Genomic DNA, 13430 nt, shown 5'->3' on the forward strand with positions numbered 1-13430 from the left:
TTGCTCAATATTGCTTCATGTTAGGCATTACATGGAGAAATAGAGGAATTACGATTGGTTTGATCCTGAACAACGGTACGTAGGCAGTCATTGTAAAAATGATGCAACTGGATATGAATACCACACTTTATCGTCCAAAATTTGAGTAGATTTCAAATTGTGAACGAGGTGGAGAATTGTGAGAATAAAAGAAAGGCAGAGAGAAAACAAAGGGAGGCAGACAAAGGATGGAAGAGAGAAAATGGTGGATAGTTAAAGAGCTTTTATAGGAAACTATTTTATAGTATGCTCTCTTGTTATTTATAGAAGTTAGGAAACTATATAAACGAGTGAAATCAAAATGTATTCAATTCAATTAAAATCAAAGGAATTCACATCCATAGCAATTATTCATTTTCTTTCTTTTTCTCTTTAATAATTATATAGCGAGTGTATTATTGTAAGTAACGTTCAATTTCATATTACTTTCTATCTATTAGAAGTCAAAATTCCGCTGCAGACTCAACATTGCATGTATTGAGTTTGATGTTATCTTGCTTTTGGATTTCTTCACTGTTGCTACAACCAATTGTGTGTTACAGTATACGCAAATTAATCAACTCTATGTCACTGTCATGGACATGTGAAATTTTTGGGCAATAGTTTCTCAATTTAATTAATTATGAGGGTTATATTATCTTTTAAAAAATTGATTAGTTATTCTATCAGCACTGATTCAAGTGATTCACGCATTTCACTTTTGATTTCATCTTGCAGTACTTTTTATATTTTCTAAATATTAGTGTACTTAATTAACTCAATCAACAAACATGATGGTAAAGTAATATATTACATAAAATCCCAGCCTTATTAAAGTAGACCCTTCAACAAAATGCTACTGTCTCTCAACCAAGGTTGTTTCAATACATAATGTGACTATTTTGAACCAACATTGTGGCCAATCGGTTATCTTCCTTGGACATTTGTTAGGCTCACATTATTAATGGAGCATAATCCATCACTTGTCATAGAAGACTCTATATCCAGCAAAGTCTGCCTCTGAACGAATGCTGGCTGCTTGGGAGAAGGAAGATTAACAGTCTCACTATTAAGCATTGAAACCACTGCAGTCATTGTAGGCCTATCTCTTGCAAGTTCTTGTACACACAAAAGGCCAATATGTATGCACCTCTTTATATCTTCATTGCAGATCGAATTTAATATCTCTTGATCTATCAGAGGTGGAATGTTATCAGCATTCCACAATTTCCATGCCTACAAACATCAATAAGAATGATCTAGTTATTCGATCAGTATCAAATTTGTGTCATTCAGATGAAATAAGATTTTTGTAAATAGAAGACTTACAAATCCTAAAAGACTCAAAGATTCTGCATCTTCATAAAATTTAGTGTTCTTTCTCCTACTGACAATTTCTAGTAATAAAACACCAAAGCTGAATACATCAGATTTCTCTGAAAATAGTCCTTCCATAGCATATTCTGGTGACATATAACCACTGCACAAAATTTGTCATTAAAATTCTTGACTATGAGATTATTTTATATTTAAAATTGTAAATCAAAAGAAATTCTTACTATGTTCCAACAACTCTCATAGTATTTGCCTCATTTTCAGTGTGGCAAAAAATCTTTGCCATTCCAAAATCTGAAATCTTTGGATTTAGCTCTTCGTCAAGTAATATATTGCTTAGCTTCAAATCTCTATGGATAATTCTTAGTCGAGAGTCTCTGTGAAGATAAAGTAAACCTCGAGCTATTCCTTCAATAATATGAAAGCGTTTTTCCCAATTTAATACTTGCTTACATGAATCTGCAAAAAATTAAAAGGATAAACTAGTGACGAGAATACAAATTATATATTTTTAGATGAGAATATTTTTCACCAAATAGTCGTTGCCTCTTTGATAAACATACCATATTTATCGATAAGAAAAGGGTTGATAACGAGAACTAACCAAACAGATATGCATCTAAACTTTTATTTGGCATGTATTCATACACCAAAATCTTCTCATCTCCTTCTACACAACATCCAAGAAGTCTAACAAGATTACGGTGCTGAAGTTTTGATATTACTAGAACCTCATTCATAAATTCTTCTAGTCCTTGATATGAAGCTCTTGAAAGTCTTTTAACTGCTACTTCTAGTCCATCTTCCAATGTTCCCTACAAAACATTTTCATGAACTATAGCGACACAAAAATTGTCTTTTGTGGGATGGTGAATTGCAATGTGAGGGAAAAAATACCCTGTATACTAGTCCAAATCCTCCTTGCCCCAGCTTATTAGCTAAGTGAAAGTTGTTTGTTGCAATTGCAAGCTTTCCAAACTCAAATTGGGAAAGCTCCGGGAGTTTGACTTTGCTTGGGTATTTTGTGTTGCTTATTGTAGGTATTCTGAAATTTGCTCTCTCTGTATCAAAGTACAAATTAATTAAAACAGGAAAGCATTTTTTTGGGGACAATGAATACCACATGGTCCACACTATTCATTATGTTTGTAAACTGCACAGCATATAATGCCAATAGAATAAATGATGAAACAGTAGTATTCAAGAGTCATATACAACTAACTACTAATTCTGCAGAAGCCATTAATATCATGAATTGGCAAAGCATGTAGTTTTGGTATATAGAAAGAATAATGATATATCACCTCTTATTGCAGTTTTTCTTTTCCACAGGATAAACGCGCAAATCAAAATCCCAATAGTTCCTACTGCTGAGACTGTAACTGCAATGATCACTGAGGCATGATTTTTCTTCTTCTGCTCATCTATTAATTAACCAAAGTAACAAGACAAATAAGTAAATATGAAATCATCTGCATGCACATATATGTATAAATATAATACACTTACCAAGCTCAGAAGAGGGAACACGTATATAAAGATCGGTTCCTCCCATTGAGAATCTCTGTATGTCAATCAAGTTTCCACTCCACAGCATACAACCAATTCCAACATCATAAGCATACGCTTTGCAAGAGCAGTTTCCCAAACACGCAGTTCTGCAGTCAAAGTCAATGGAAGACAACCACTCAGCATAGTCTGGAACCTTGGTATTCTGAAGCTTCACAAACCCATCTTCTACTGCTACCGATTCAACACTACTATTATTTTTTATGACTTTCTCACTCTCACACTGCACAGGTGTCTTCCTAACACAGCCGCTGCTCCAGTTTTGTTTGTTCCACTCCTCTACATTCCTTGGAACATACCCTCTCAAACAAGTGCAGATAGGTGAAGTTTTAGGGTCGCAACTTGCAAATACTCCACACTTGCCATAAACACCGCACTCAGTGTTGATAGCAGACAACATCATGGACCATTGCTTCTTTGAATAATCCCAGTAGTACTCATTTAAGTTTCCCTCAGCACCCAACGCGAACATCCTTACATTACGAATTGCATAGCTATAAGAAAGATAGTAAGTGCCGTTTCTCTCTTCATCTTTTCCACTCGTGTAGAACTTGTCAATACAAATTTGCGGTCATCTCGGGTATCCCAAGAAATATTTGACCGTTCCATGGGCCACTTCGCCAGTGAGGTTGACTCTTCCCTCTCCAGATGAACGCTTCAGGGATACTAAGGCGTTCAAGGCTCACAGAGAAGTCTCCAGTAGATGGATCATGAGGAGTTCTCCACGAGGTTAGTTTTACTTTCTTGCCGGAGATCCTGTTGGCGCTAATCTTCATGCTCTGCAGGAACGTGTCTGTGGGGTGTTGGAAACTCTGCCACAGTATCGTCCCTGTGGCGTTATCTTGCAACACAAGGTTTCCGGTGGTGAGAAGCTGAGCACTTGTGGTGTTGGGGGATGCGATGTTTGAGACGTTCGTTGACCAAAGGATCTCATTATTACGTGCATCCATGACAACAAGGTTTCCATCCTCGGATATCTTGAGCACTGCTACACTATCATCACCTTTGATAGGTTGGTCTCTGTTAGCAACCCAGACGACAGGGGGGTTGGTTATGTACCAGATTCCGAGGTAAAATGATGTTGATGAGTTGGTGGTAAGGTTGAAGAATCCAAGGTGGAACATACCATGCTTGGAGCATAAAGTTTGAGGGGACTTAAGGATATAAGAAGAGGTGATGGTGTCTAAGGAAGTGGCAAAAGTGAAGAGTAATAATAATAGAAGAAAGGATAGGTAGTGCTCCATGAAAATGCAGAGAAGGATAGATGAACGAGTATTAAAGAATGGACAGATACAATGTAACTCAATGAAGAAGGCAAGTTGATAGTCATCATGTTGCTTTAATTTTGAATCGCTTGCATTGCATGTGGAAATTTGGCATGTTACTTTGGTAAGTTAGTGAGTTAGTCCAGCCCTGTTAGAATAAAGATAATAAAGACAACTTTTGGTGTCTACAATTCCAATTTGAGAAGTGTCCTATAAGAGGGTACGATAAACTATAAGATATTCCCCAGGAGACTTGGTCAGACGATAGCATCCCATATCGTTAATGAGTGAGTAGCTAGCAATGTAGCGTTATCTCAACTTTTAATTCGACTCTGAGTTTGTCTCTTCAGTCCCTTAAGACTACGATATGAGTAGGTTTTATATTTATAACTAGGATGAGATTCGCACAATGTGCTAATGGTAAATTAATGATAGTATATAATAAATATTAAAAATGGTTATATTTTATAGTATTAAATTAAATATGTGTAACCTAAAGTTAAATTTGAAAGGTGTTTTATTTAAAATAATTTGTAGTACAAAAGATTTGGAAGTTAAAGTTGTATAAAGTGACATTTTTATTTGATAGTTTGATTTTTGCATTTGTTTTAGTTGATGGATTTAGTGTTCTTATGTGGCGCTCATGCTCCTTTTTCTTTATTAGTTATTGTCAGAATTGTTGCTTTCTTCTTTCTGTCGAGGTTATTGTGAAGGTATGTTCTTTATGAATTGTTGAGTTGTATGCACTTTCTATTTTATTGTTCCATCTTTACATGTATGTTTTTCTTCGGAAGGTGTGTCTTGAATTTGTATGGTTTTCTTTCTTCTTAATCTCTTGATGTACTTTTCCAATGACATCTACAATAAAAAGAACAAAAATGTGTAGATTTTTTTTGAATAAGTTATTTTTAATAAAAATAATTGAAATAGTATAAAATGAAATTACTTGTTAGTATTTTTCTTTAACCCACTCTGTCAGACAATGTCTCAAGTGATGCAAATTCAAAATAGTCTTGAAAAATGTTCAAAATTAGATCTTTAATTTCTTTCACAACAATTGTGAGTGAAAAGTAGGGGGTGTGCATGCCAATGAGTTATAGCTCAAATGGCATAGTCTCCCCATACTCAATTAAGAGGTTGCGGGTTCGAGTCTCCTATCTTTGGTAAAAAAAAAAGTAGGGGTGTGCATGGCCCGGTCCGGTCCGAAGACCCGGCCCGACTCCGAACACTTTAGGGGCTATTTTTGTGTGATTTCACCGGGTCTAGGGCCGGGTAAGGGTCTCAAAAATAGACCCGGTCATTATTTCGGGTCGGGTGCGGGCCATGGCTCGGGTCACCCGAAGTCGGCCCGGTCATCATACACAATTAATATTTTGTGTTATTAGTGATGGATGATGGCTATTCTTATGTGGAATTTAAGTATTGTAAACCTTAATATTTTGTGTTATTAGTTATTATAAGACTATAAATTAATATTTTATGTTTAAAATGCATAAAATTTTAGACTAATGCATAATATTGTATTATTTATATTGATTTAAATATTTGGTGTTATTAGACAATATTAGTATTGATTATGGTTATGTTTTAATTTTAGAGAAGAGTTGGTTCTTGTTATATTTTTCTAAGTGAATTTTACCATGTCAAATAATGGTTGGAGTCTTGGAAATTTGGATATTTTCACATGCTAGCTTAGAAGAAGGTATCAAGGTAATATAATGTTAACGACATGGTTTTCACCCGGTTTTTACCCGATATAATCGTGGCCCGAAAGTATATAGGTTTCATCGGGTCTAGGGCCGGGTTCGGGTCTAATAAATAGGCCCGGTATATATTTCGGGTCGGGTCTGGGTCACATCAAACCCAGTTTCACCCGGCCCATGCACACCCCTAGTGAAAAGTTTGCTTTCATTATACCTTTAATTGGCCTATACAAATCATTTGTATCTTCTATTTTAAATTTTTTATAGTATAGACTTTTTCTTTCCTGCAATATTAGTAAATCATAGTTCATAATTAGTTAAAAAAGAATAATGAATAGTATATTAAAAGAAGTATAATTTTAACGATATTAAAATATAATTATATATAAAGTATTATAAAATAATATAAAAAGTAAAAATAATTAAAGTATTTTTTTGTAAATTTAATTTTAAAAGATGATAAATATGTTTGTTTTGTACCTTTTCATCTAATATAATCATTTCTAAGCAAAGAGACTCTTCTTCATTTGTGGGTGTTAATGTTTCCTATAGATGAACCACGCGAACTTTGATAAACTAATTGTCTTTTTGTTTGGTGATATTGTCCAAAGATTGATGCTCTATTGAGTAAGTTTGACTATTTGAGATGTTGTGTAGTTCAGAAATAAATTTTTTGTGCTAAATTTGATGTCATTTGAAGGAATAGTGATAAGAGACTTATATAAATAGTTCAAATAGTATGAAATTTAAATATTTGTAACGTAAAATTTATTATGATTAATAATATTATTATTACATTTGTAATATGAATGTTTATTATATTTAATGAGTTATTTATAGAAATTAATAAATTAATTATTGGAATTATAAATTTATTGTATTGTTTATAACGGTGAGATATAATAAATATATGGATATGGGTTCAATGTCTTTGTAGGTTACAAATTTGATTACAAATTTTTGTTTTTTGTTTTGTTGTTGATTTAGAAATAATAGTTGATTTGGCAAAAACTGAGTGGTTAATTCTAATATTTTGCCAAGTAAGCAATGTTGGTGACATGGCATATTGGCATTAGTAGAAAGAAAAAAATGTTTTAAAAGTAATGTGGATAAACTTATGTATCTACTTTTATATATTAAGAATAGATTGTTTAGCTTTGTATTTATAATTATTTTGATATACGGTGTTTTGAACTTATAATTATACTTATAAGATTACTATCAACAGATTTTAAATTGGCTTGAATATTCGATTTGTTAAAGCTAAATATTTATCCTTGTTAAACTTATTTTAATATACACATAAGACTATATATTTTTATGAGACTATATGTATTATTGATGAAGCTTTATATTATTTTAAAACATTTGATTTTATTCGAATATGTATTTTTGAAGCATTGAAATATTAGTTGGTACTTACTTATTTTGAAATTGTGAAATATGTTTGAAATGTCTTAAAATTGAGAAAATATGATTGAAAAGGATTTGGATAAGAAATTATTATTTGATTTGATTTGATACCTCATATGTTTGAAAGATCGAAGAATTTGTTATATTTAAAATTATATATTTTGAATTGGTTTGGAAGGCTCGTATTAGAAAATCGTAGTTAACGGCGATTATGACGTTAACTTAGATGCATCTAACTCAGACTCCAGCTAGCAGGGGTGTTGCTAGCCTAACGTGTAGGCCACACGTTAGATCTGTTAGGACACACAAGAGGAAATGACTACCCATAGAGGTGGAGCCGCCCGAGTGTAGACTTTTGATTTGATTTCTGTATGAGAACTCTCTTATTAATTCACTTATTATTATTAACTACTATTTTCTAATTAAAATTACTTTGATAATAATGTTTATATGGTATCATGTCGATTATAGATGTATTGTCTAGTCATTGAGTTGCAAAACTTACCCCATTTTTCTAAAAATATTTTCAGCAATAAGTATTTGATTATGTCAGCCTTTCTATTCAAGAGTAATGATCTGCAATGTGTATCTATTCTTTGTTGAATTCTTAGACGTCATCTGCTCCGTATGTCACAGACAGGATCCATCAATATTTATTTATTTTATTTTTGTTTAAAATATGTAATTATTCATTCTAGAAAGTGTAAATTTATCAAAAAATATATGTAACCTTCTTATTTATCTTATATTCGAATCTGTTGATTTTGCTAGGGGACTATTTCCCTGAGCGCCAGTCATGACTCATTTTGGGATGTGACAGAGTGGTATAAAAGCTTTAGGTTAACCTGTGAAATATGGAGCAAGTGTCCTATGGTAGGATCACAATTGTATAAATAGAAGCGCGCCTATTTGTACGAATTGTGGCACTATCAGAAGCCTGTAGGAATGTCATCTTTGTCCTCTCTATGTCATTGTTGTCTTTTGGTTATTGTGATCCTGCGTCCTCTATCGCTTCTTGAAATTCCTATCCTTTTCTTATACCAATCTTGACGTATTCTTTGGTAGGTTATTTTGAACGCATTGGTGCAATGGTTTTGGTTTCGATTCTCTATCTTTTAGCTGATTCTACTCTTTCTCGCTTTTTGTGAATATTTGCTTTAATCTTCTTTATCTTCATGTTATTTTCTATGGTTTCTAATTTCAAGATTTCATCCATGATCTAAAAGATTCGATATGTTTTTTACTGTGAATTATTATCTTATTTCTTTTATAGAACTGCATTTGGATTTGTGGATTATGGATTTACTTAACTGCTAAATGAGATGCTTTGTTCTGAATTTTGATAAAAACAAGTTTGTTCTTCTTATGTTGATGATCTTTGAAGCTAACATAATTTGAACCACTCGTGATTCTTTCTTTTGAATCAATAACTATGAAAACTGTTATTCAGTTGCTCAGGTAGAAGAACTACATGACGAACATATGAATGGAGTGTTATTCTTGTTTGTTGGATTGGAATTATGATTTTCTCTATTTAAGTGTAGCAAACTTTTTTGAATGATCTGTTAATTGAATTGAAGATCTTTTCCGATCTGAAAGTTTGGTTAAGCTTTTTTAGTTTGATAATCAGTTCTGTTATAGTTTTGTTTGTTGAACATGGCTTTTCTTTCATGGGACTGTTTTCTTGATTATTCAGGCGAGATCTAGATTGTGAACACTTGCTTTTTATTGGTGATTGGAGGATGAATTTAGTTTTTGGCTAAAATCTGAAACATGAGAATTGTCTTAACCCCTTGCTTTTCTAAAAATTCCCCTATTCTCAACTATTGTTCTCATTCTCAGAGTTTTAGGAAGATTGATTTTCTTGATTTTTAGTGCTTTGTGATGCAAACTATTTTGCCTGATGAACCTTGTTATTTATCTCGTAAAAATTGTTAGTTCGTGTTTTGAAAGCAAGAAATTTGTTTTGCCAAAAGTATAGAGAACCCAACTATAAGAAAATTTGCTTTGTTAAGCCATGTTGCCGTATAGTAATAATATTGGTTTTTGGCACCAGAATTTTCCTTCCTTTGTCATATAAAATAATCTTTAGTATATTATAACTATTGGCTCACATATAAAGAAAGTTTACAGCAGCCATTGTCTTCTCTATTCTCAACATGATTTTTAAAAGGCTCGTATCTCCTTTGGTGTTCCTTTTTTTTATCTGACATTTGCAAATCTTTTGTTCTTGTTTAGGATAATATAAAGAATAGTCAAATATACTTGATGGTAATCAGTGGCTAAGAGAAGGGGGGTTAAATCTTAGCCCCTTTTTGCTGAGTGTTACTTTCTGCCCTTTAAAATAGCTTTAGGAGATTTTTCTTATTTTTGTCTCGTACCTAGTCAAGAGACGTTTTCATTTTGTCTTGTAACTAGATAAGAGATATTTTTAATTTTGTCTCCTATGCAACAGAACCAGAAATGGAGTAGAAGAGAGAGAGAGAATCACACCAAGAAGTATCCTGGTTCAGCTGCTAAGTATAATGCAGCCTACATCCAGTCTCCATCACAACAATAATGAAATTTCACTATAATCATCTTGATTACACACACCAATTCTCCCTAGGAACTACCCTTCCTATTTGGGACAAGTTCAGAATTTATCCCCAATCCTGAACTTGACTTGGTCACCTGTTAAGCTTTCAACTGCTAAATGCTAACCCAACTTACAAGGAAATTCCCACAGAATCATGATACACAACACAGATGTACAAAGGACCTCTAAGATATCTATGGATTTTTTTTTTAATTTTGTACACTCTGCCTTTTTCCACTCACTGGCTTTTCTTACAAACCTCAATCTGTTTGCCTTTTTTCACCATGAGACTCAAGACAGACAAAACTAAAGAAAATACAAAATGAAACACATTGAAGGAGAAGAACTTCTGTTAGCTTGGGTAGCTATGAGAACTCTGTGCTTTCTCTCCTTGTCTCAAGCCTTGGCCGTTCACCCTTATTATAGAAGGGGAAGCTTCCAAAATTGAAATCGGTCCAACCGAGCCAACTTCTTCTTCTTCAACATAAACCGGTTCAGACAGAGAGAAGAGAGAGGGAAACCGAAAGCAAATCAACATGTAATTACCTCTCTCTCATCCCTTCTCATCAAGCTTCATCAATCCGCCCTTCCATCTTGACTTGGTCCCCAAGAAGGATTTCTGACCCTTGATGAATACTTGATCCTTGACAGCTCCATCTGCTCCACTTCTGCTTCTTCCTCCATGTAGCTACAGTAGCTACCTTTTATGATGGTTGAACAAAAAGTAGAAACGAGCCATACCCCAGGGATCTTCTTCTCTGACCGAATTGGATTGCTACCATTTTTAGGCATGGTGATCTTGAGGTTTTTTCACCACATCTTGCCATTAGTGGTAAAGATCTCAGCCACGCCATACTGTAGATCTTCTTTTTACAAGGGCTATCATCACCTAGGCCTCTTGCTTGCTTATAGCTTCTCTGCTTCTACCTCTGATAGCTTGCATCTTCAAGCTTCTTCACTGTCAGTGAAGTGACCGAAACTAGAGAGAGAAGAGTGAAAAGCTTTCAATGGAAGTAAAGAAAGAAATTAAAATGAGTTACTTATCCACTTCCCTTCCCCCATGCCTTGTAGCGTGTGAAATCAATTAATGCCATCAAATCAATTGCATTTTCTCTTTCATATTACCAATGCAATTAAAGCAAGTTCATAAAATTTGAATTCCATTCAAAGAGGGAGTGGGTAACCGAACCAAACATGCACTACTCTTTCCTTCTTTCTTTTCAACTTTTCGGACTAAGCCTTGTTGGTCTTGTAGCAAAGATTAATTGGGCTTCACATTAATTCCCTGGCCCAATCAACATATGAATAATTCAGCCATAATGTTTAAAACATTTTTGCACTAAAGGCTGAAAGTTTTGTCAATATTTTGGGCTTTTCATTGCTTAAAGCCCAATGACCAAAATCTGCAAGCAACATAGAAATTATTAATTAAACAATTTTGAAGCAAAAATTAATTTAATAATTTCTAATTACTATTTTAATAATGTTTGATCATCATAATGAATTGAAGTTTTCCAAACTCAACAATACTGTTGCTTTGCAAGTTTATAGATTTATAGTTAAAATGATTATCTTATTAGTCAACATATTGTGGCAATTGTAAGATAATACGTATTTCATTCTTAGTAATGATTCTATTGTCCTTTCAATTAACTATCTCACATAGATCCCTAGCTACTATTGTAACTTAATTATTGCCAATAAATCTGCTATACTTTCTAATACATTAAAATTAGATCCCAGTTTATCTTTTCAGATCTTGTACTTTGATTTTGATAATCTAAGTGATACTTTTATCTCAATTTTATTACAGTATGCTTAATGTTAATTTTGCAATTTCGACTGATTTTCTTATATTCCGATAATAAGATAATAAAATACAACATGAGTTAAATGTTCCCTAGAAAGCTACAAGCCTACAATTTGTATATATGAAAACTCAGGTCAATGTATATGAAGAGAAGAGTGATAAGTGGTTTCCTACTATGATTAAACCCAAAATATGGTTATATGACTAATATTAATCGAGATCATTGAGATTTTATAAGTAACAAGCAAGTCAATTTCTTTTGTGATTAGATTTCTGAGTTTTTTGATTTGTATGTAGTGGTTATTTTTGTGTTTCCTAACCTCACTTTCGGCTTGCAAACTTGTCAAAGACTCTGTATAGAAAAAAAAAGGGCTTTTTTATGATATAATTTCCCAGGTACGACAAGAATTTTGGAGATATATTTTTTTAATATTTGGATTCAATATATATATATTTGAGTTTGTCCTTAGTTCATAAGCTTTAAGTTCAGTTTACTATTTATGAAGGTGAAGTTTTTTTTAGTGTTTTATCTTTACAAGAAATATGATCTCATACCAATTTTTTAAAATTCTTTTGCTATGTGCTTGGATTTTGTCAAAAGCAAAACAAAAAAAGTAGTTATTATAACTAATCTTAGTGTGTTAATTGTCAATACTTCAAATTTTTTAGTTTTATTATTATTGTTATTTTATAAGTGAATTTATTTGTAACTTCATACAAAGTCTAGCTGCATGATTATAGAAAATCATATGACTGTATTTTACCAACAGTGACCATAATGATTTAAATACGTAAATGTATATGTAAATCTTGGCTTAATGGACAACAAAGAGATCAATTACATTTCTTGTCATATTTTACATAATCTATCTACTATTTTGAGTTAGGAGATATCAAATTTTATATTGACATAATTATTTAATGTCTAAAATCATGATAATAATCTCAAAGGTACTTAGTTGAAGGTTTCTATAGAAAGGGAAAAGAAGCATACTGATATTTGTGATAGTAACTGTTTTCGATTTTTTATGACTGTTAAGTTGCCTATTCTAAAATGTGTTGTCGTATTTTTAATTTATGTTTTGCTTTGTTTTCTCTATTGTTGATTTTATCTTTATGTTTATACGTATCCTTACTTGTTGTACACTTAAGTATCCTCTAGTGTTTTTGAGGAAAAATATTTGCCCATGACTCCTATTAATCTTCAATTCATAAACCTTTCGTCTTTTTGTTTCAACTTGAATTTGTTTGACGTGATAGTATTTATGCTTTTATAATTTCTTTTGAAATGTTCGTCTCATATATTTTCTTTGAGATTGTGAAATGATTCTCTCTTCCATTGTAAATGGATATCCTACCTGATTATGTTCTTAATCATTCTCTTAAACCTTTGTGAACATTGCCATTGACTTTAATGGCCAGCTCTTGTGAGCTATGTACTCCTTCTATTCAGCTTGAATTTGTTTCAACCTAATACTCTATCTTTCTTTTATTGTTTCTATCGAAATTTCTTGATTCAGATTTCTTTGTTAAGATGTGATTTGACTCTCTTTCTAGCACACTTCGTTATTTCTGAACATCCTTGTTTAATTGCGATCTTACGCATCCTCCCGAATTCTTGTGAACATAATCTGAGATGCTTGTTCTTCTCTTCCTAAGTTTTATATTCCTTTGAGTAAACTTGAGATTCTATTGGTTAACATGTAATCCCTAGATATAGCAAGCAAAACATTAGTTTT

General features: G+C 32.7%; 1 protein-coding gene and 1 pseudogene across 2 annotated transcripts; both read right to left on the reverse strand.

Moving 5' to 3' along the window:
• Window positions 1-849: 849 nt before the first annotated feature.
• Window positions 850-2997, reverse strand: LOC148579027 (G-type lectin S-receptor-like serine/threonine-protein kinase SD1-13). The gene is made up of 7 exons (XM_088504374.1): window positions 2863-2997; window positions 2658-2777; window positions 2251-2414; window positions 1958-2168; window positions 1578-1812; window positions 1348-1498; window positions 850-1254 (listed from the first exon to the last, which is right to left on the reverse strand). The coding sequence occupies exons 1-7, from the start codon at window positions 2948-2950 to the stop codon at window positions 946-948; spliced, it is 1278 nt and encodes a 425-aa protein (XP_088360500.1). The 5' UTR covers window positions 2951-2997; the 3' UTR covers window positions 850-945.
• Window positions 850-4230, reverse strand: LOC148579028 (S-locus-specific glycoprotein S6 pseudogene; annotated as a pseudogene). Its single transcript, XR_015905050.1, has 7 exons — window positions 2863-4230; window positions 2658-2777; window positions 2251-2414; window positions 1958-2168; window positions 1578-1812; window positions 1348-1498; window positions 850-1254 (listed from the first exon to the last, which is right to left on the reverse strand). The product of XR_015905050.1 is annotated as an S-locus-specific glycoprotein S6 pseudogene (transcript).
• Window positions 4231-13430: the final 9200 nt, after the last annotated feature.

The sequence above is a fragment of the Arachis ipaensis genome, chromosome B10 (genome assembly GCF_059453495.1).
Source record: "Arachis ipaensis isolate K30076 ecotype BB chromosome B10, ASM5945349v1, whole genome shotgun sequence".
Classification (NCBI taxonomy): domain Eukaryota; kingdom Viridiplantae; phylum Streptophyta; class Magnoliopsida; order Fabales; family Fabaceae; genus Arachis; species Arachis ipaensis.